Source organism: Penicillium rubens (assembly GCF_028828025.1).
Source record: "Penicillium rubens strain IBT 27055 chromosome Unknown utg000003l_segment0_segment0, whole genome shotgun sequence".
Classification (NCBI taxonomy): domain Eukaryota; kingdom Fungi; phylum Ascomycota; class Eurotiomycetes; order Eurotiales; family Aspergillaceae; genus Penicillium; species Penicillium rubens.
Genome location: NW_026890601.1, coordinates 381,302 through 402,888, shown reverse-complemented (window position 1 = coordinate 402,888; position 21,587 = coordinate 381,302). Strand labels below are relative to the sequence as shown.

The 21,587-nt window shown below is 49.1% G+C and overlaps 8 protein-coding genes across 8 annotated transcripts; 2 read left to right on the top strand and 6 right to left on the bottom strand.

Annotated features, from left to right (window-relative positions):
* Window positions 1-156: 156 nt before the first annotated feature.
* On the bottom strand, window positions 157-1,838 carry N7525_006350 (uncharacterized protein; the record flags this gene model as incomplete). Its single annotated transcript, XM_002569120.1, has 5 exons — window positions 157-1,008; window positions 1,062-1,121; window positions 1,169-1,435; window positions 1,504-1,574; window positions 1,628-1,838. 5 exons carry the CDS (start codon window positions 1,836-1,838, stop codon window positions 157-159), a joined length of 1,461 nt encoding a protein of 486 aa, XP_002569166.1.
* A 462-nt stretch (window positions 1,839-2,300) lies between these two features.
* On the bottom strand, window positions 2,301-3,996 carry N7525_006349 (acyl-CoA synthetase; the record flags this gene model as incomplete). Its single annotated transcript, XM_002569121.2, has 3 exons — window positions 2,301-2,465; window positions 2,524-3,659; window positions 3,720-3,996. 3 exons carry the CDS (start codon window positions 3,994-3,996, stop codon window positions 2,301-2,303), a joined length of 1,578 nt encoding a protein of 525 aa, XP_002569167.1.
* Window positions 3,997-4,319: 323 nt separating this feature from the next.
* On the bottom strand, window positions 4,320-5,110 carry N7525_006348 (putative nucleoside-diphosphate-sugar epimerase; the record flags this gene model as incomplete). The annotated part of the gene is made up of 3 exons (XM_002569122.2): window positions 4,320-4,550; window positions 4,599-4,791; window positions 4,848-5,110. 3 exons carry the CDS (start codon window positions 5,108-5,110, stop codon window positions 4,320-4,322), a joined length of 687 nt encoding a protein of 228 aa, XP_002569168.2.
* Window positions 5,111-5,266: 156 nt separating this feature from the next.
* Window positions 5,267-7,437, bottom strand: N7525_006347 (exocyst subunit EXO84; the record flags this gene model as incomplete). The annotated part of the gene is made up of 3 exons (XM_002569123.1): window positions 5,267-5,657; window positions 5,714-6,986; window positions 7,050-7,437. The coding sequence occupies 3 exons, from the start codon at window positions 7,435-7,437 to the stop codon at window positions 5,267-5,269; spliced, it is 2,052 nt and encodes a 683-aa protein (XP_002569169.1).
* A 246-nt stretch (window positions 7,438-7,683) lies between these two features.
* On the top strand, window positions 7,684-8,400 carry N7525_006346 (TOM complex receptor protein TOM20; the record flags this gene model as incomplete). Its single annotated transcript, XM_002569124.1, has 4 exons — window positions 7,684-7,738; window positions 7,791-8,042; window positions 8,148-8,209; window positions 8,278-8,400. 4 exons carry the CDS (start codon window positions 7,684-7,686, stop codon window positions 8,398-8,400), a joined length of 492 nt encoding a protein of 163 aa, XP_002569170.1.
* Window positions 8,401-10,064: 1,664 nt separating this feature from the next.
* gel2 (1,3-beta-glucanosyltransferase gel2) lies at window positions 10,065-11,635 on the top strand (the record flags this gene model as incomplete). Its single annotated transcript, XM_002569125.1, has 4 exons — window positions 10,065-10,070; window positions 10,123-10,253; window positions 10,307-10,406; window positions 10,457-11,635. The coding sequence occupies 4 exons, from the start codon at window positions 10,065-10,067 to the stop codon at window positions 11,633-11,635; spliced, it is 1,416 nt and encodes a 471-aa protein (XP_002569171.1).
* A 279-nt stretch (window positions 11,636-11,914) lies between these two features.
* N7525_006344 (acyl--CoA ligase) lies at window positions 11,915-13,714 on the bottom strand (the record flags this gene model as incomplete). Its single annotated transcript, XM_061213700.1, has 4 exons — window positions 11,915-12,553; window positions 12,608-12,921; window positions 12,978-13,586; window positions 13,633-13,714. The coding sequence occupies 4 exons, from the start codon at window positions 13,712-13,714 to the stop codon at window positions 11,915-11,917; spliced, it is 1,644 nt and encodes a 547-aa protein (XP_061068131.1).
* Window positions 13,715-14,220: 506 nt separating this feature from the next.
* On the bottom strand, window positions 14,221-17,646 carry N7525_006343 (F-box and WD domain protein; the record flags this gene model as incomplete). Its single annotated transcript, XM_002569127.2, has 2 exons — window positions 14,221-17,246; window positions 17,301-17,646. The coding sequence occupies 2 exons, from the start codon at window positions 17,644-17,646 to the stop codon at window positions 14,221-14,223; spliced, it is 3,372 nt and encodes a 1,123-aa protein (XP_002569173.2).
* Between the last annotated feature and the right edge of the window lie 3,941 nt (window positions 17,647-21,587).

Below are 21,587 nucleotides of genomic sequence, written 5' to 3'. Positions count from 1 at the left end.
TGGCATTTTTTCTCTTTTTCTTTTTCTTTTCTTTTTTCCATTTTTGGCATCTTCTGGGGTTTGGGACTTGGGACTTCGGACTTGGCGACTGTTTGCATTTTTATATACCCACTCTGGCAATACACTTCATGAATTCATCTGAGCCTGACCTTCTTTTCAAGTCTGGAATACCCAACGAGGATCCTTATCCCCTTGGAACTCTCCCTCTGCATCACCCACATCTCCCATCAACGGGCTCAATCCCTGGGCTTCCCTAACACGCTGCTTTTCAGCATTTTCCCGTCGGAGAATCTCCCATAGGATCCCAACGACCACAATGTTGGCAACCAGGTATCCCAAAGCAAACCCATGACCCAGGAAGTATCGCGGGCTACTTTCACTGCGGTATAGCTGTGTTCCAAGCACCGCACCCAGATTCCCAATTGAGATCTGCATGGCATTGGCAATGCAACGTTTAGTCTGGCCAGACACATTATTAGCAGGCCAAGACAAAACAATAGCCACGGCTGGGTAAATCCCTGCGGCAGCGAAGATAGTTCCGACATAAGACACGCCCGCACGGTGCTGTGATAGCAGGAGAATGTATCCGATGCATCCAATGGCAGACGATCCCATGATAAACGGGGCGCGGCTGCGAGTCTTCTCGGATGCAATGGCAACCCCGATAGTCAAGAAGAATGCTACTGCATACGGCGGCACGGAAAGTAGCTGGGCTTTTGCGGCTGAGTACCCGAGTTCTTTGATGATTGTCGGAAGGAAGAGTGATAAGGTATACAGTGGCAAGGACATCGTGTGGAATCCGAGTCCGTATAGCCAGACTTTGGGGTCCTTGAATGCGTCTCGTACTGCCGACCAGGTGAATTCCTCATCCCGAGTGGCATCGCTGTCATTCTTCAGACGAAATTGGATGAATTCCCTTTCCTCCTTTGATAGGAATTCCGCTGTTGAGGGGTAGTTGTATACCCAGAAATAGGCGATGATCGAAACAGCAACAGTCAACAGCCCTTCCTATTGATCGTAAGCTTGTGCATAACAGAATGACATGGTTGATCGGGACGTACTAGGATGAAGATCCATCTCCAACCATTCAAGTTTCCCACCCCTCTCATGTGAGAAATTGCCTAGGGAATCATTAGCTGTGTTTATCTGTCGGGAGAAGAGAACCAACCCAAGCCAGGACTCCACCAAAGGCACCTGCCAGTGAGGCAGCACTGAAAAACAGAGCCACGCGATAATGTTGCTCGTTCCGCTTATACCACATAGACAGGTAAAACACCACGCCGGGGAACAGTCCACTCTCTGCAACGCCCAGGAAGAATCGTGAAGACAGATATCCAGAGTAGTTCTGTACTACTCCGAGGAGTGTAGCGACTATTCCCCAGACGAGCGTGAGGGTCGGGAGCCATATTCTCGGGGTTGTCTTTTTCAAGATGATCTGAATGCAGCTGTTCAGTATATGTATGATCATTTCAAGGGGTACTATTATCAATAGGCATTGCTCACATTGCAAGGAATCTCAAAAAGAACATAGCCGATAAAGTACAGAGTCAGACCTGTAAGGTACTGGTTTCCTGCTATGTATCTCCCAATTAGCCCTGGGATCAATATAAAAACACTCGAAACATACACATCTTGATGTCGGTTGTCATTCCTTCTAGACGGGCATTTCCCACATTGCTGCGATCCAAAAATGAGAGTAAATAGAGTAACGTGAGTGGTGGTAAAAGACGGTAGTCCAGTTTCCGTAACAAGGCCTTCTCGTTGATGCCCTTGATACTTGAAGCACTGGCATCGCTCTCGGTGCCAATACGCACATCGTGCTTTTCTGATGTAGTCATAGTGACTTACAGGCAAATTGTCTTGAATTGAGGGTTGAATTAGAGCTATGATATATGGAGAGGGGGGGATATGAGAAATATATAACATGAAGCACATCATCCATTATCCCCGCAATAAAACATTTTCCCATGGAGACAGCGAATAAGATCATTGATATAGGGGAAATAAGAAGGGAATGAGCAATATTGGGGTTGAGATGACGAGATCGGATTCCACCAGAAGATCGGCGAGCGGCATAGATATTGCGTGTTTTCAGGTGCTGAAGTATAGAGTCCTTATTTTAACTAGGGATCTATAGAAATTTTAGGCTGAAATGATGATTAATGTGTCTATACTGTTAGGATCACTTTGAAGAGGGATATGATCTATATTGTTTGGTATATTCGCTTTCTCATGTCTATGTTCAATCTACAGTAGAGTGTATGTTCGCTAATTGACTTGAATATCTCCCCTTCACCAGCTCATGCCTTATCCGGCCAGTACTTTTGTACAATGACCTTCTTATTCACCTTGCCCATAGCATTGCGCTCGATCCCATCCACAACCTTCAGAACGGTTGGGATCTTATAAGGAGCCATCTCATTCTTGAGCTCAGCCCGTAGAGTAGGAAGTTCCATCGGTGCAGTCTGTATCAGTGTTAGCCATGCAAATAGAACAGTTTCCCTGGACACAACGCAAACATACCCCTTCTCGGAACTTGACGACTGCAGCGACTCGCTGTCCCCATTCTTGATCGGTCAACCCGACCACTGCAACTTCCTGAATCGCATGAATGGCCAGCATCTTGCGCTCAACTTCCAACGCCGAAATCTTATATCCACCGGATTTGATCAGGTCAACAGAAGCACGGCCTTGGATGAAGTATGCACCGCTTGGATCGCGTTTAGCCACATCACCCGTCTTGAACCATCCATCCGCCGTGAACTCCGAGGCCGTGGCTTCCGGTTTCCGCCAGTACTCGCGGAAGACATTCCCGCCCTTGACCTCGATCATGCCGTCCTCATCCACTCCGTCCACAATCCGACCGGTTTCTTTATCGGTCAGTCGTACCTCCACGCCGGGCAACGGCCACCCCACACTACCGTCGATTCGCTTTTGGACTTCCAGCCCGCAACTGAGCGCCATGCCGATCTCGGTCATTCCATACCGCTCCAATAGAACCTGGCCAGTGATTTCGGCGAATTTTTCTTTAATGGGCGTCGGGAGGGCCGCGGATCCACTGACGACAAGTCGTAGAGCACGAGCTCCGGCACGCGCTGCATCTTCTTGTTCCGTGCCGCGGATATGAGCATCGAAGTAGTCATTCAGACGGGAGTAAATGGTCGGCACGGCCATGAACAGGGTCGAGGAGCTGTGGTCCTGCCACCGGCCCCAGATTACCTTCGGGTCAAACTTCGGATGCATCTCCACTGTCGCACCACTTAGGAAACTGGCAGCTAGGCCATTGATGATGCCGTGGACGTGGTGGAGTGGCAGCACGTGGATAAGATGGTCTGAGGGTTTGTACTCCCAGGCTTTAACCAGACAACTCGCTTGGAAGGTGATGTTCTCATGTGTTGTCACGCAGCCTTTGGGGTTTGATGTGGTTCCGGAGGTATAGATCATCAGGGCGCGGCGCGTGAGCGCAAACGGCGGGGAGAAAGATGGTAAAGTCGGGGTCTCATTTCGAGAGAATGGCTCCAGCCCTATGAATGGTATATCGGTGGTGTAGCCTTCGCGCAGCGAGGGTGCGATCTTCTCGAACTCCGGATGCACGATAATCAATGAGGGGTCCGAATCTCCGATGGTGTATAGCAGTTCTTTCACTGGGTGGCTGATGCCTAGCAGATGTCAGTATTGAATACAAGTGTTTCGCATTGCGCTTCATGGTTTCAACCTACAAAGTGGAACGCAGACACCTCCTGCCGCCCACACGGCCCATTGCGTAGCGACGTAGTCATATCCATTCGGGACTAAGAACGCAATGCGTCGCTCTTCCAAGTCGTCCGTTAATCCCAATTGCTCAATTATGCGCTTCCTTAACGCTGCTGCGTCGGCCAGCAATTGAACGAACGTGAAAGATTGTTGTTTCGTGGTGTCAATGACCGCGATCTTCTCGGGATTCTGGCGCGCATGCTGCTCCGCTGCGGCGAAGAGGGGTAGGGAAGGGATTGGCATATTTGATTTGACTTCTTGACTTCTTGACTCCTTGGCACTTGAATACTGCGACTCTTAACATAAATCAAATAGGCAAGGTAGGCATAAGAAACTGGAGGGGTAAAAAGAAATTGAGGGACATCATACGTGATCCCCAGGGCTGAATTTAGCCGATTGCGGAGAAAACGCCCCTGTGGAGTATTTGAGCGTGAAATACAGTGTTGTAGAACAATATGAATAGTTCAATTATTTAGAACAGTTAATATATTCAATAGTAGAATAGTAATGAGAATCAATTACTCAATCCGACTATATGTAGTCGTGTTGTACTAAACTCTTAGATCTCACCTAGCACGGTTGAGATCAGCATTCTCCCATATATTCTTCTTCCCACCCTTCAAAGCCAGCTCAAGCGTGACTCCAGCTAAATTATCCAGCTTCACCGATGGCCCAATTCCAAACACAAGACTGTGTAGACTCGTACCCGGGGCCAACACCATAGCCGGGCGCATGATATGAGCCTCGAAACCAGGGTGATCACCAGCAAATACTAAAAGCTCGTTCTCGACTTGGCCCTACAACTGGTCAGTGAAATTCCCATACTCCCATCGAGGTCCTCATACCCGAATGCGCCGGTACTCCTGCATAAACCAGAGCGGCTTAGTCTGATCCCTCTCTGCGGCAGCACCGCTGCAGTATACGAACCGGAACGGTTTCTGGCACGTCTCTTGGAAGACTTGCGCTGCTGCAAGAGTATAGTCCAGACTCACTTGTCGAGCGATATCATTATCAGGCATGTGAGCTTTGCCCAGTGTCCTACATGGAAGGGAAGTCAATATCGCCCTGATACAGACTCTTGACAGGGATCATACCAGATACATGCCTCGGCATCTCGAATCTCATCCCGGATCGAGTCAGGGTAGGTCATGAAATCCTCAATTAATGTGACTTTGAGCTTTTCATGTGCTGGTAGCTCTCGTCGAGTGAGCGCTACGATTGAGGTGATCGCAGGATGTGCAAGACATTGCGACAAGACTTCGCGGCCGATGAACCCCGTTGAACCCGTGAGGATGACCTTCATCATTCGAATGGTTGTTGAGAGTTGACGGTGAGTGATGCGCGAAACAAGGGTCATGGGAGCATGTCGGGGATAGCATGTTATCTCCGTCTGCCTCGGGTTTAGGGTGAGATCATAGGACGCTAAGTATTTGTTCTGCCTAAACGTAATCATAGAGTAAATTCCAAATCAAGGTCGCTAATTCGGCATCGGCATTCAATATTTCACAATCAACTACAGCATGGATCCCGGGGTCGGTGCTTGTGCCAGCTCGCCCGGTTGGACGGTGCGTGGCCCATCCAGCGATCCTTCGCCATTCTCTTCCAGTCCACGAGCTACCAAATCCGTGAAATCAACACCCACTTCAACCAAGAGAGCGACATGATCGTGTACAATATCGAGGCATTTCTGCCAAACAGATGTGCCACGCTGCACGCTGCTGAGCTGTCGGCTGAGCAGAGCATTGAACCCGTCGAGGTGATGCTTCGCCCAGCGAATGCAGGAGCTGCTCATTACGCTAGGGAAACATTGTTGATAGATACCGATGGTGTTCTTGATCAGGGTAAAGTAAACGTAGGAGATCTGGAAGATGTAAAGAGGTAGATCACCCTCGAAGATACAAGCCCTAGGAAAATAAAGTCAGCATGTGACATAAGCTTGTGTGATAGAAGATGAACATACCGGATGCGTTGGCCGATCACGTCCGAACGTGCCTTAAGGTAAGTCTCACGTGCCTGATCCTCAAACCCTAAGCGAGTCAACCAGGTAACGTGAGTCTTGGTAGCGACCGGGAATGAGTGATTATCAACCAATGCCCGGGAGAGGATGCCAGCAAGCCGAGTCGCTCGTCCGTCGACCTTGAAACTAATAACGTCCTGTGCAATGGTGTTGCCTTTGAGACCCTTGGCCAATTTCCGTAGTCGCTCGATGCTGAGCACAGAAGCCTCGAATCGCTGAAGCGCAATATCGATATCAAGCTCGTCAACCTGCCCTTCAACCCATCGGAGGTTCTGCTGTTTCCCGTCCACATCAATGCGCAGATCAGATTTGTCTCTCGGGGTATCAGAGAGGTCGAAAGACTCTGGCTTTTTCGAAAGGGAAAGGTGCCGACCAGCCATATATCCATATGCTTCTAAGGGCTTGCTGGCCGCTTCAGTCTCCGAGCGCATGGTTCGACGCAGGTCCTCGACTGCCTTGCGGAAAGTTGCCAAAAGTTCCTGTTTCGCTGAAGCGTCGTCATGGCGATACGTAAAGGGCTTGGATCCCACGCGGATGCTGATCGACCTCCCAATGCCCCGATCCAAAGCCTCTTCGCGCGCTTGCCCCGTTCCCAAATTGGCCCCGAGATCAATCATGTCAATATCGTTAAGAAGCCAGCAATCTTCTGCCACTAGCCTCGTTGGAACAGGTCCTCGGTGGTTGGGGTGACTTTGGTCGACCCGCTTACGTTTCTTCGCAGCCACGAGTAGGTAATCGTTCAACAACACAATGTGAACAGGGCGTCTTGGTTTCCAGGTGGCTGAGTCCAGCTCAACCCAATTACCAGTTTCTAGGACAATGTGCCGTCCCGGTGCAGCTGGAAGCCACTTTTGCGACCCTTCCACTGTTTTCCACAACGTTTGTAGCTGTACGCTCCACATGCTCTCAAGGTTGGCGACCGAGCTGCGATTCGCATTGCGTTTGGGAAAAGAGTCCTCCATCGGTGACATGGGATTAGGTGAATTTCCTACGCTTGTTTGTCCAAGTGCCGTTGTGAGTTCCGCCATGAGGGTACGGAGGGTTCGCATTTCATCCTTGAGCTTCTCTGCCTCTTTACTGATCTTGATGAATTGGGTGCGATTCTGGTAGACATTTTGCTGTAGATCGGTGGATGTTCGATTCTTGACTTTGCGTAGGCTTTCTTGGTACTTTCGGATATCTTCCTCGGACGCGTTGGCAAGCAGACCGGCCACATCTAGCATCGGAAACTCCTGGTTAGCTTTGACAAACGCAAATCGGCAGCCCAGGGAGCACTAACATCGATCAACTGGAAGACTGGGATCTCGGAGAGCATTAAGGTCGACTTTCGGTGCTGGTGAGTTCGGGTCCGCTGGTGATGGTATTCTCGGAATAGCTCCCGGTGCCAATCCGCCGCGCCCCCCGGGCGTCTGAGTTGGAAGTGCCGGAACAGGAGGAGCCTTGTTATCAAATTCCGGTGCGCTATTGAACCGGGTCGAGTATCGCCGTTTTACCAAATCTGATGTCGCATCGTTCTGGGGTGCCCGCTCACGTGTGGGGATTGCGGATGGGCCTGACTCGGGAGACCTGGTATTGGGAGGTAGAGGACCGGAGATGGGTTTGGGAGCACTAATCTGAGGGCGCTGTCGACGAGACTTGCTCCTCAGAGTCAATCCTCTGCCTTCCATGGTGATTTCACTTGGCAATGTAGCAATAATCAAGGAATGGAAACGTCGCGGGAGGTCAAGGGGATGACGCTCGGGCTGCGGACATGATTATATAATACATAATACGCTCCGGGCATCTCGACATCCTTTGAAACATTTTTATCACCCAACCATCACTCTACCACTATCGCCTCTCCAAGTCCCCATAAGCTGCTAGGCCGGGACAAATCCTACACCTTTAATTTGATATCATCACACATCTTCACTATGGCTTTCCGAAACACTGCCATCGTGGCCGGCACGATTCTGACGGGAGTTCTCGGTATGTAGCATTCGTCTCGCCGCGTTCTTCAATTGTTAACCCTTTGTACTAGCCTACGCCGTTTATTTCGATCACAAGCGCCAAAGCGACCCTAGCTTCCGCAAGTCTCTGAAGAAGAACAACAAGAAGGTCGAACAAAGCGTGAAACAGGAGGCAGAGGCCGGCGCCGCAGCCAGACTTGCAGAGCTCAAGAATGCGCTCGAACAAGTGAAGAAGAACGGTGAACTCCCAACAAATCTCGAAGAGAAGGAAAGCTTCTTTATGAACCAAGTCGCACTGGGCGAATCTCTTTGTGCCTCGGAAGGTAAGTTGCATCCATTGTTATCCTATCTGGATTCCGAAAGACGGGATCGAGATATCGGTTACACCTCGGGAACTGGAATAAACAGATCGCTAATTGACTCTCCAGGCTCCCAAGTCGAAGCAGCAATCGCCTTCTGGAAAGCATTGAAGGTTTACCCCCAGCCTCAGGTAAGTACAAGCCATTTCGACGTAACCTATTCATCGTCTTTATGATTCTGACTGCTATGTTTACTCAGGATTTGATCGGAATTTACGACAAGACCGTCCCCAAGGAAACCCTCGAGATCCTCGCCGAGCTTATCGCACTTGATGGTCAATCCACCGGCGCCAAGGCTGGCCCTGACGATAACATCGAATAGAAACTGAACCCGACCACTCAACAACTTGTATTTTAGATGGACTTCTCAAATTTGTATCACATAATTTATATCGCGGAGAACTGTTATGTTCGTTGGCCACGCCCCGTGGGGGAGACGGAAAACAAAAGGGATGTGGATGAAGGCTACTATCCAAGTTGGACGGATTGATGGCGGTTCATTGCCAAATATCCCAATCAGATGGAGCAGATGAGATACCACCAATCTAAAGCTACCTCTCCTCTTTTGGTTTGTTCCGTATGAGGTATATAAGCCTTTCCATCTTGTACCCAAGAAGACAATCTATAGACTGGCGCATTCTTAGAAGGAACTTCTTTCATTCGGATCCTAGCAACCAAACCTTCGAACATGGATCATAGGAAGATGATTTGGTAGTGATATGAAGGATCTTCCGTGACTTTTCTGTTTAGTGCACACTAGAGCGGTCATCCGAGACAAGGCATATCCACGCCTATTAGCATCAAGTGCATTTTCTCTCCTGTTGGCATCGCATGCGGGTTGCGAAGATGGGATGAGAAAGAAGAAGAGACCAAGTATATCGAATGCCAGTGGAACAGACAAGAGAGGCAGTGTCAGTTATCCTCAATGTGGATTGGTCCGGCACACCGTAGAGTGACATACCGAGCTATCTTCCGAGGTCCGCCGTGCTAGAACCCAGTGCCAAGACATGCCTTAATTCAGGACTGATTCAGTTCTACAGGTCAGATTTATTCCAGACGATTGGAAATGCTATGGTTGGAGAGAGATATATATGTATATATATAGAACGAGAGTAGATAAAAAAAGTATGACAGTTAACTATTGGGAAGTTCCGAGTTAGGCAAGCTGTTTGACGCCTGAAAAACAAGACCACAACGTACAAGCCCTAACTCCACTATAAAAAAATACTCCATAGTTTGCATAGCTCAGGATGGAGCTCAGGATGGAGTACTAACTTTTTATAACAGAAAAGAGGGACTTGGATATTTCTGTCTGTAGGGAGTACCCCCTGAATGTAACGCATTTCAACACAGCCCAGGTAGCCCAGTTTGCCCAGACGTGGCGTCCAAGCAGTCATTATTGAAGGCATCTTGGCCCTGAGCGGGATTCTTGGCCGGACTTGGCCCACAAGTTTGTTTTGGGGAAAAGGAAGGACAGTGGGAAAGAGACGAGAAATGGACCTTTCATCTTTTTTCCTGCTTTTATCAATGCAATAGCATAGTAGGATACTCCGTATAATTTAGTTGTATAATTGCTCTCTCAGTACTAAGTAGTGAAACGACATGAAACCTCCAAGAACCCCCCTAAGAACCGCCCAAGACCCCCCCAAGACCCTCCAAGACCCCTATTATTTGTGTTATTTGTCCACAGACTGCCGGTCCCCACAAAATTGAGACCGCTGATCAATTGACTTTCTCTATGAAATTACTGCAGTGAACTAATTTAACCCATTTAGTTAACTAACCCATTTAACCCATTTAAGGCCTTAAAGTCCTTAGGAGTCCCTCTTTTTCTTCTTCTCCGTTCTTCCGTTCCAGTCGTTCCTTCCCAAATCCGCGCCGTTGCGCTGTCTCTCGTTATTATATCGACTTATCCCATTCTAAGGTTCCCTTTTATATCGTCTTTCTACATATTTTGATTGATCTTCTATACCCACTTGGTTTACAATGATTGTATGTACCGCCATATCCCCTACTATGACCAAACGCTGACCTTCTATTCTAGTCTTACACTCAACTCTTCGCATCCGTGTGTGCGCTCGCCAGCACCGCGGCCGCCTTGACCCCGCTCGAAGTCAGCGGCAAGGACTTTGTTGACTCCAAGACCCAGGATCGTTTCCAGATTATCGGTGTTGAGTAAGGCTTGCCTCTGTCTTGCCCACATTGTACAGTGACTGACCTCTCAATAGCTACCAGCCCGGTGGTGCAGCCGGCTTCACCAAGAAGCTAGACCCCCTGAGCGATGCAGATGTTTGCTTGCGTGATGCTGCCCTGATGCAGCGCCTGGGTGTATGTCCAGATCCTATCTCCCTTAACCGTACAGCAACTTATTTCCATAGATTAACACCATCCGTGTGTACAACCTGGAGCCCTCTCTCAACCACGACGAGTGCGCATCAATCTTCAACGCCGCCGGTATCTACATGATCCTTGATGTCAGCAACCCGCTGGCGGGTGGCTACCTGGACCGCAGCGCCCCCTGGACCACCTACAGCGCCATCTACTACAAGCAGGTCTTCGGTGTTATCGAGGGCTTCAAGAACTACGACAACGTCTTGGGCTTCTTCGCTGGAAATGAGGTCATCAACGAGGATGCTCACTACTTGGTCCCCAAGTACGTCCGTGCCATCGTTCGTGATATGAAGGATTACATCGCCAAGAACTCTAAGCGCGCCATTCCCGTTGGATACTCTGCTGCCGATATCCGTGAAATCTTGATGGATACTGCTCACTACTTCGAGTGTGACCTTAAGAACTCGACTTCTTCCCGCTCCGACTTCTTCGGCCTCAACTCCTACTCTTGGTGCGGTGAATCCTCCTACAAGAAGAGCGGCTTCGATGTCCTGACCGAGGACTTCACCAACGCCACTGTTCCCGTTTTCTTCTCCGAGTACGGCTGCAACGAGGTCCAGCCCCGTGTCTTCACCGAAGTGCAGGCCCTCTACGGCGAGGAGATGACCCAGGCTTTCTCCGGTGGTCTCGTTTACGAATGGACCCAGGAGGACAATGACTACGGCCTGGTCAAGGTCAACAACTCCAACACCGTGACCACTCTTGTCGACTATGATAACTTCGAGAAGCAGGTCAACAAGCTGGACATGGAACGCATCACATCAAGCAACGTCACACAGACCAGTGTCAAGCCCGAGGCGTGCAGTGCCTCTCTCATCAAGGACAAGTCCTTCTACAACGCCTGGGATCTGCCCGAGGTTCCTTCCAAGGTCGCCGACTACATTAAGAACGGTCTCCCCGATGCCCCCTCCGGCAAGTTCGTCTCTGTCTCTTCCACCACCATCCCCCAGAAGGTGTATGACCACACCGGCAAGGAAATTACCGATGTCAAGTTTGAGGTGAAGAGTGGTGTCAACACCCCGTCTTCTTCCGGTTCGGGTTCCTCAGGCACCTCCGATTCTTCATCCAGCGAGACCTCCACCAATGCCGGATCTCCTAACGGCGCTCCCTCTCTTGCCCTTGGTGGTGCCGGAGGTCTGTTCATGCTGCTTGCATCCCTTCTGTAATTGGCCTTGATGATTTGTGATTATTTCGTTCTTGGGTTTCACTGTTCGGACTGAGGTGACCAAGAGGCCAATACCGGGTCTCGAGGATCTATTTTCTGTATGGGATACTCGTATCTTCTTTGCCCGGCTTTCTTGTGATTAGTTGTTAATTTGCGCTTGAAACAATTCACGTCCTTGCGTCCTTCATATTTTCGAGCTTCCATCATCGAAGCATGGCGTGTACATTTGTAAGAGTTTGTAGCCATAATGCAGACATTCTTATTTCTGCTCTTGTAAATATCACAGCTTGGAAGGACGATCGTCATAGATTGAAGCACCAATAGCCTTCCCTTGATCGACACCTTCTGCCCTAGTCTTCAACACCCGCTTCAGAATCTTCCCAGCGGGACCCTTGGGAATCTCGTCGATCAGGACAATCCCACCACGAAGCCTCTTATGAGGAGCCAGTTTCCCACTAACATAAGCCACCAATTCCTCTGCAACCTGCTCGGCCGGTTTATCCGTCTTCTCAAGAACCACATAAGCAACCGGTACCTCGGTCGCAATCTTCTCAACAGCAAGTCCAATCACAGCGGCGTCATGCACAAGCGGATGTTCATGCAGGGCACTCTCTATCTCCGCCGGGGGAATTTGGAAACCCTTGAATTTAATAAGGTCCTTTAATCGATCTGTGATAAATAGATTTCCCTCCTCGTCTTGGAATCCAATATCACCGGTTTTGAACCATCCATCGCTGGTGATAGACCGTGCCGTGGCTTCAGCGTTGTTATGGTAGCCTGGGAAGAGGGTCGGTCCTCGGAGACATAGTTCGCCGTCGCCTTTTGTTACGGGGTTTCCTTGGTCGTCGATGAACTTCGTTTCGACTGCGGGATATGGAGGGCCGCTTGATCCCATTGCTTTATCCCATTCGTCCCATCTCTGTTGAATAAGTTAGTCGAGCTGGCAACTATTGGATACATCGGATAGAGGTACCTGGAGATGCGTAACAGCCGTCGACTCGGTCAGTCCGTATGCCTGGCGGACAGGGACCTTCAGACGATCGTACACAGCGTGGATCAGATCTGATGCTAGTGGTGCAGCAGCTGAGGTTACCATTCTCAGTGATGATAGTTGTTCGCGCGTCATTGCGGGATCTTTGGCGAGGTACAGGACAACAGGTGGGACGGCGTAGATGTGGGTGATCGATTCGGCTTTCACATTGTGTAAGAAACCTTTGACGGAGAACTTCTCCATTACTATTGTCTTTATTCCCAGGAAAAGAGGGAAATGTACTAGACATGTAAGTCCTTTGAGTAGACTGGTTAGCCTGCAAATGAGGATTCTCCGTCAAATATTGACATACCATATATGTGGTATGTTGGTAAGAATGACAGGAACCGATCCTGTCTCCAGTTCATGTGCGGACCTTCAACTCGTCCCTGCAAGACGAGGTTCGTCACAAGATTGGTATGAGTTATTCTTGTCCCCTTGGGCCGTCCGGTAGTCCCGGACGAGTATACCAGGAAGGCTGTATCGACGACTGGGTCTATCCTCGGACGTCTTGCTCCAGGAGCTCCACCTCCCAACATGGACTCGACATGCTGCAGCTCTGCTTCTGAGGAGGGAGGGCCAAAAATCAACATGTGCGCAATAGGAAAGTCAATGCGCTTTGCAGCGGTGAGTGCAGTGTCTAAGAGCGAGGTGTGGACAACCATTGCCTTTGCCCCTGTGTCACTCAATTGGTATTTCAACTCATCAGGAGTGTATGCCGGGTTGGCTGGTGAGACTACTCCCCCAGCCCAATGGCATCCCCAAAACAACGTGGGAACATCGATGTCATTCGGCGCAAAGAGTAAGAGGATATCGCCTTTTTGCCATTCCCATTGGACTTGGAGATTGGCGCCGAAGCTTAGGGCTTGGGACCGGATGTCGTTGAAGGTTCGGACTTCGCCCGGCGGCGACTTGAAGATGACTATGGTTGTTAGTATCCGGCTTTGATGTTGAAGGAATGTACGTACTGTGGTCACCTGGGAAGGGTCTGTCTTCTCTTTCGAAGAGACAATCCCAAGTATCAATTGGAGGGATATCTATGTGGTTCATGGCTGTGATGAGTACGGGGAGTTCAAGTAGCTACCTAGGTAGCTACCTATGTATATGTAAGTAGGTAATCCCAAGCCATGACGCAAGGTCTTCCTCATATCCGACCTGGAGGCGAAACCACATTTCACACGTTTTTCAGTATATTCTAGTATTTGGGCTAACATGAATTGCTGTTTCGGTCTCATTGACGCTGCTGCTGGTCACAGACGTTCCACCCCAACCCGTCCCAAGGAGGGAAGATATATCTATGAAGAACACTTCTGGAAGATCACCCGAAAGGAGATCCACAAGACTTCGAAAGACTACCAAAAAGTCTTTAGGCCAAGCGACAGTGCCGTCTCACGAAGCACCATCCAAGTGCATGGATGGGAACTCGGCTTGCAAGGTTGGTCAATAGCATAACATCAGGAATGTCTCAATTGATACAAATGCAAACACATGAAAACATTAAGCTGTAGTACATCACAAAATGAAAACGAAAAATGCAAAACAACTCAAAATCCACTCTACACAGCCCTGGCTTTCCCCTTGCCCTTGCCTGACGGTGAAGCAGGTACTGGCCCCGGGGCAAGGGATGGGAATTCCTCCCACACCTCCTCACCGTCCTCACGACTTTTGCCCTCGGCTAAGCTGAGTTGAATCGCAAATTCCAGATCATCCATCTCTTGCTGTCGACTGCTCTCAGCCTCAGCTCCGGGCGATGGCTGTCGAGGCGGCTGTACTCCCTTGGCATACTTGATAGGAATAGACGACGTCTGGTCAAATGGCGAAGCAGCACATTGCTCGTCAAGCAGGCTCAGACGAATTGCCTCGGCAAGTTCGTCATCAACATTATCATCCGCGGGATCCTGATAAGGAGACGAAGAGGATGAGATCTCGCCATAGCCGACCGAACTAGGAGCAACAGTACTGAATGAAGTGCTTGTGGCCGAGCTGGAGACTGCGGCACTGTCCGTGGGTTTAGGCACACTGGCGGAGCAGGCCTCCTCGCTCAGGAGTTGGGCATACGCCAAAAGCTGGTCCTCGTCGATATCTGGACCGAGAAGATCGATTCCGAAACGCGCGCTCAAATGGGCTCGCTCTTTCTCATCGGCAATCCTTTGACGCTCCATATCTATGCGTTCGTCTTCAATAAAGTCCTCGATTGCACCCCGACCACTATTGTTGAAGCGTTGGCCTTCCCCAGCCCCGTTGCTGCCACGCATTAAGTGGCGAAGGCGGCGTTTGTTGCTCTTGTACTGATCAGCCTCGGAAGAACTGTAAGACCAGTATCGTAAGTGGCTGCCAAGCGAGACCATTCCACGCAGAACGGTCGGGTCTGTATCAAGGCAGATAGCGCCTGTGGCATAGTAATTGTTTCCAACACCTAGGATAGATGCCTCAGCTTGCACAAGCCGACGGCGGGCCCGGGTCGAAAACCGGGAGTTGATCGTCCGGATTGGCTTGGTAGATGACGCTAGCGGATCCCACGCTTGCACGAGGCCATCATTACCGCCATGAACAAGGTACAACGACGTAATGGCCACGGAAGACACCTGGGGTGAGTCTGTTTGGATGGTGCGCAATGAGGAGATGGAATTGATGATCTCCGCAGATTTCGCCGCTGGAGCTCGGATATCCCAGACAAACACCATCCCAGTACGGGTTCCAACAGCTAGGTATCGAGCGCGTTGCCCAGGGACTTCTAGGCCGGACCGTGGCCGATCCATATGTGGCAACATTGGGGATGATGTTACAGACGAAGTAGAGCTCCCAGACATAGCCAAAAGAGGATCCTCTTCGGCCGTGAGTGTAGCGAAAGTGGATGTATCCAACGCGCTAGTGCTCACTTCCGTAGATTTGCGATCACCAAAATCAAAATCTGACAGACGCCATCTGAAGTTGGTTGAAGGTGGGCCCATCCGCCCGGAGGACCGAGAAGGGGGAAGACTGCTGGTGAGGGTCGGACTTGATATGTTCATTGGGCCGCCGAATAGTGATGGCGGAGCTTCCGGTATACCCGACAAGGGCTCTGGCGTGTTCGAAGAGCTAGAATCAGACTTAGAAGCAGTGCGCATAAACCGCCGGATCGATGCCTTTGCATCTTCGCCCGAGCCGCGAGCGATGATAATGACCGACTCGCCTGCCCCGCACCCGTCATCGCCAGCAAAGTCCACCTTAAGATCGCGCTGCATGTCCCAGCTTTCACAGACCTTGCGGAAGTGCTTGGGCTTGAAAGACAGAAATTTTTCAATCTCCTTTGTTTCAGCGGCAATCTGGTGCTCACTGAGCCCCATGGAATCCGACGACGATTGCGGACTGTAGCTGCCGTCGACCAATTCACGATTAAAGGGGTCTGGGCGTGCCACACGTCTGCTCGCTTCGACCATATCCCAATGCACACTTCTACCCGTCTTCCAAGCCACCTCGTCAAGTTGCTCGGTGTTGAGTTTGGCTGTTAGTGGGATCTCAGGTGCCCGAGGAAGTTCGGTCAGGTAGAAGATTTCTCCCAGGGCATTGAGAGCAACAGCCCAGATTCGCTTTCCTGAATGGCGCCTGATCGAGTACTGGTCGTCCACAGCAATGCCAATAATCGGAACACCGGGGCACAGTACCCATCTAGCAGTCACTTGACCTGGCTCGTATCGTCTTTCGTAAGCCGGGTGAGGGCCTAGAGAGTACGCGGTCAACACGCCCGAAGATGATCCAGAGAGCATCCCTACCAGCCCCTGGGTCATCTTGAGGATGTCAGGGGACTTCGCAATCCACACCGAACAGACAGCATGTGTGATCATGTTGACTGCGGGTATTCCGAGCGGTGGGTGGGAACCCAAATCCGAAGCTCCCAAGAAACGACCACGCTGCTCCGTCGATGAGATGAAGTAGCTACGGCCCTGGGGACAGCCTTCGCCGTAGACCATGCCATATGGTTGACTGACGTCCATCACGTTGGGCACACCGACTATATCACCCGACCCAAGGCCGTATTGCGCCTCGCCAGGGAACATATCTGCAAAATGGCGGAACATTTGGTGGTCGGAGACACCCCAGGTGCCAACTTTTACGGTCGACGGGTCACTGGCAGACGCAATCCCTTGCTCTGCCGCGCCATGGATGAAGAGTGGGTTCTTGTCAGGCCTGAAAGAGGCGTGTATGTGACTGACTGGAAAGAGGAGCTGTGATGTATATGTCGCTATGGCACTGCCATGGCGAGTACTTGCCGCACGTACAGTTCCATGCTTCTTAGACGGGTTGAACTGCGCCGGCTTGCCCCGAGATAACGATTGAATCAAGCGAGTGCGCAAGATGTATTCGCTGCGCCAGGAGGCTAGGGCGGTCAGCCTCGTGAAGAAACGCCTGTCCGACTGTAGGTCTGCCGCATCGGTATCGCGACGCCGACCATCCTCAACGGCATGGGGTCCTGGGAAGAAACGCGAGAAGGCGATTCTCCAAGCATGAGGGGTAGTCACTAGTGCATGAAATCGACGAGACACTAAGGTAATCGCGGACAAGGATTGAGGTGATAGATGCGATAGGATATGTGTGAGAACCTCTGGAAATTATGGTAGTCAGTAATGATTGCGCCGCGGGGTTGCAGGATACCTACCATTTGGAAATGCCTCAAGAGTTGTTTGTGACTGTCCAATAGAAGCCACTATGCAAGATCCAGAATTTGGTGCCTTTCTGGGGCTAGTCCAAGCATTCTCATGCTGGCTCACTCGATCGACCGAGAGCGGGGCATCGCGACCGTCAACCTCGTTCAAGGACGCGTCAGGTTCGTCTTGTGTCGACATGCTCGGGACGTCTGCAGAGTCTCCGATCTCCCCACGGTCGAGGAGATCAGAGACTTGAGCGTCGTCGAGGTCATGTCCATGCTGGGTGGGACTAATAATGACTGGGTGTGAGTCAACGGGAGGTGTATGTTGAGATACGGCAGTAGGCTCTGGTTGCATATAAAGGTCTTAACGGGAAGATAAGGTGGTAGCGACTGAGCCAGCGAGAAAGCCTGGGTCAGTCGAGTTAAGAAATGCAGGACGAAAAGAAATTATATGAAAGCGAAGCGGTGTTGAAGAGAAAGGAACGGGAGAAGCAAAGATACCGAAGGCGACGCAAAGTGGCCATGCCGCACATTCAGCAGATGCGGCTATCGCGGACTGTGACCAGGGAACCGGGTCCTATTGGCTGTTAGGATTCACCGCTTAAGTCTCCGCCTTTTTCGGAGTATTCAGTGGTAAATCACACATGGGCAGTCAGAACGATATAGGAGTACCCTAGGTATTGAATATCTAACTATCCGGAACGAGACTGCGCAAAACAGGATTGAATCACATCATGTCCTCTCGTCCATACCACATATTGAAATATTGAATGCCGATAAAAAGCCGCACTACCTACCGGTACCTACCTAGTACCTACAGTGACGCCGCAATTTCCCTTCCCCTCCACTCACGTCTCCATACATCTGAGATCAAATATTTCATTCCCGATCACCGATATAAGTGACATCTACGCAGCGGTATAACGGCCAGGGTTCAAAACTCGCTTTTTGGGGGTGTTGATGCCTGAATGCCTCACTTTGAAACGGCAGAAAAATTAAGATACCTGAATTACTATTACATATGCCTTAATAAGCAAAGTACGCTGTTTCTGCTGACGTTATAGGGTTATTATAAAATGAAGCCTTTTGCTCCCATACAAATCCATACATCTCCATTTTTGGGGAGGTTTACCCTCTCCAGCATGAAAATGAAGCCTTTTGCTCCCATACAAATCCATACATCTCCATTTTTGGGGAGGTTTACCCTCTCCAGCATGAAAATGAAGCCTTTTTCTCCCATACAAATCCATACATCTCCATTTTTGGGATGGTTTACCCTCTCCATATATGAAAATGAAGCCTTTTGCTCCCATACAAATCCATGCATCTCCCATTTTTGGGATGGTTTACTCTCTCCATATATGAAAATGAAGCCTTTTTCTCCCATACAAATGCATATATCTCCCACTTTTGGAGAGGTTTACCCTCTCCAGCATGAAAATGAAGCTTTTTTTTTTTAATTCCTACTTACAAATCCATATATCTATCTAACCCTCCGTCTCCGATGGCTCCGCCGAGGTGTTGTAACCGGAGATCTAGCCCGCTTCCGCCTCACCGGCTCTGCTCTCACTGGCTCTGCTCTCACTGGCTCTGCTCTCACTGGCTCTGCGTCCACTAGCTCTGCGTCCACTGGTGCTGGACTTGGTGTAGTTACATGGAAAGGGGCCTCATCCTCCTATGGATCAGCCTCGAATGAATACGTATCTTTATACCGCTTCACAACCACATAGAGCTTCGCCTTCCGACCTGGAAGCCTATCAACAAGCTCCTTCATAGTACCGTCAAAGGAATCATCCACTCCCGATATCCATCGAGGACTATATTTCCCCTTCGCGTACTACATCTCCTTAGCAAAGTAGCATTTGTCCGTCCACCCTAGACTGAAATCAACGATACTCGGTAGCGCTATAATAAAGTAATCCCTCGCAAAGCTGTCGATATTCAAGACCGTTTGTTCAGGACGAAGGTTAACGGAAACTAAAGCTATAAAAGTAATAATTAGCTTTTGCTTCTAGATTATATAGGAAATATATACCATCCGGAATTGGATTTGTCTCTCCTAGTTTCTCCTAGAGATAGAAAATCACTATCATAGTGATTTGTTTACTCGCCTCTTCAGCGGCTTTCCGAGCTTCCTCTGCCTCCTTAAACTTCTTAGTATAAGCAAGGCGGTTTCCGCTAACTGTATTACTCCGGAGGTCAGCGAACCGAGTGCTTGTGTACTGGGCTCGTGTAGGTGAAGGCCCCGCTAACGAAGGCCCCGCTAACGAAGGTATTGCTAACGAAGGTATTGCCGGCGTTATAGGTGCTACTAAGGAAGTAGGTATAGGAGTTGTAGAGTCGAACTCCCGTAAGAGGGTCCTAAAAGCCTCTTATGCTATATCTAATAAATACATATTGGTAGAGAGTATATCAAATATATAGATAAATAAAAATGTGGAAGAACTTGATAGATAAAAGAACCTAGATAGAGAATGCTTTAATTTAGATAGTATTTTAATTTTAACGATATTTTTAACCGAGACATCTATAGATAGATTTATATACTAGGCTAATTTGTAATATTAAATACATTTTCTACCCTTCCGAGATATACTCCTAATACTCCTCTTTATCAAATATCTCCGAGACATTCTCTCCCAATTCATCCACTATATGCTCCTTATTAGGATCCCACTTAGCTACACCTATTAGCTTTATACAAACGTCGAGTATCGGATCTTAGCCCAAGGCCCAATACCTATATACTCGCTCCCGTAGCTTCATATACACCGCTTCAAATAGAGACTTAGAGTCACCAGTAAACCGAAGATCCGGATTTACAGGGTTAAACGGTATCCCTATAAGCTCTTCTCCAATTTCAACCAGCTACTAGTGACACCATACAAATATAGGCGGTGGAAGGTATTCATTAGGATCCCATTCCTATATATCATCTTAAAGCCTTTTTAAGAGCTGTGCTTAGTCTGATACTAGATCTTAGTCAATCTCACACTTAAAGTCCTTCGTATCCCCTTTCGGTAAGTGAAAGTTCATTGCTAGCTTTCCTAGGACTAGATATTCTTAGCGAGTATAGAGCTAGATAGGGTGGGTATTCCAATTCTCGGTGTATGATTTAACTCGCTTCCGTATAGTTTCCATATAGACTACAAGAAGAGATACTTAATCAGGAATACTATCTTTTATAAAGCAGTTTTCGTGTGCTAGGCGGCGAAAAAAGCGCTTCTTTTAAATTAGTATAGAATCAAATTAAATATTAAGTTATAGTGCACTTACATAGAAGAGCCCAGTGGTTGCCCTTGATAACATCCCCCACCATACCTCAATACGCTAGTTATCAACACTTCTTCTATATATCCAGCAGTCTTTAGGTTTAACAGAGGGATCAGCTTAGCGACGAAGCTTATAGTGGCTATCAGCTAAAAGAACAGTCTCTACACCTCGATCAGATCGGAATTTCCTTGGTTAAAACCCTCTTTCTTAGAAAGCATTAGTGGCTTAGCGTAAAACGCTAACCGCAGTGCGAGCGGTTATACCAACGTATATCCAGACAATATAACGAGAGTATCCGTCAATTATAGCATAGATCTCAATACCGAAAGGTTCGAGCTTCATATATCCGTCAATATACCATACATCGTTTGGTCCTAGGGACATATAGTTTATCCGTTCGCGCCGTGAACCTAGAAGCCGGCTTTGTACATCTTAAGGCCGAAGGAGACGCTACGCAAGCTCAATTTGGGCCCTAAAGTAGGTTAGTATAGGATAGAGAATTGGAGTATAGAGAATTGGAGTATAGAGAATTAGAGTAGAGCACTTACTCTATATAAAATAGCCCCATAGAACGAATATAGCGATATAGAGTACGGTAGCCAAAGTCCTCAACCTCACCAATAATATTCTCACAGATAAGAATGGCTTAGAGATCGTCAAATTGTTGCTGTCGCTAATCAGGGGAGAGACGAAGCTTAATATTAAGGTCCGCTCGAATCCTTCTAATAGTCCTCTCCGATAAAGGTCTGCCGTCTGCGGCGAGAATTCGAAGAATTTCGCTTGTGTTAAACCGAGATACAAGTGCTTTAACACGATCTTGAATCTCTACCCTAGGGGTAAGAGTAAGATTATGGCGTATAGGCGGTTTCTAGTAACCAAGAGATCTCTGTAGGGTACTACGACTAATTACGATATTGTATCGTTCTTCGAGGATAGCGCGGATGTCTGCATATATGGTGTTCTGGCTGATAAGATCGAGTATCTCTTCTTTGTAGGGCTCTAGATCAATACGCGGGCGCGGCA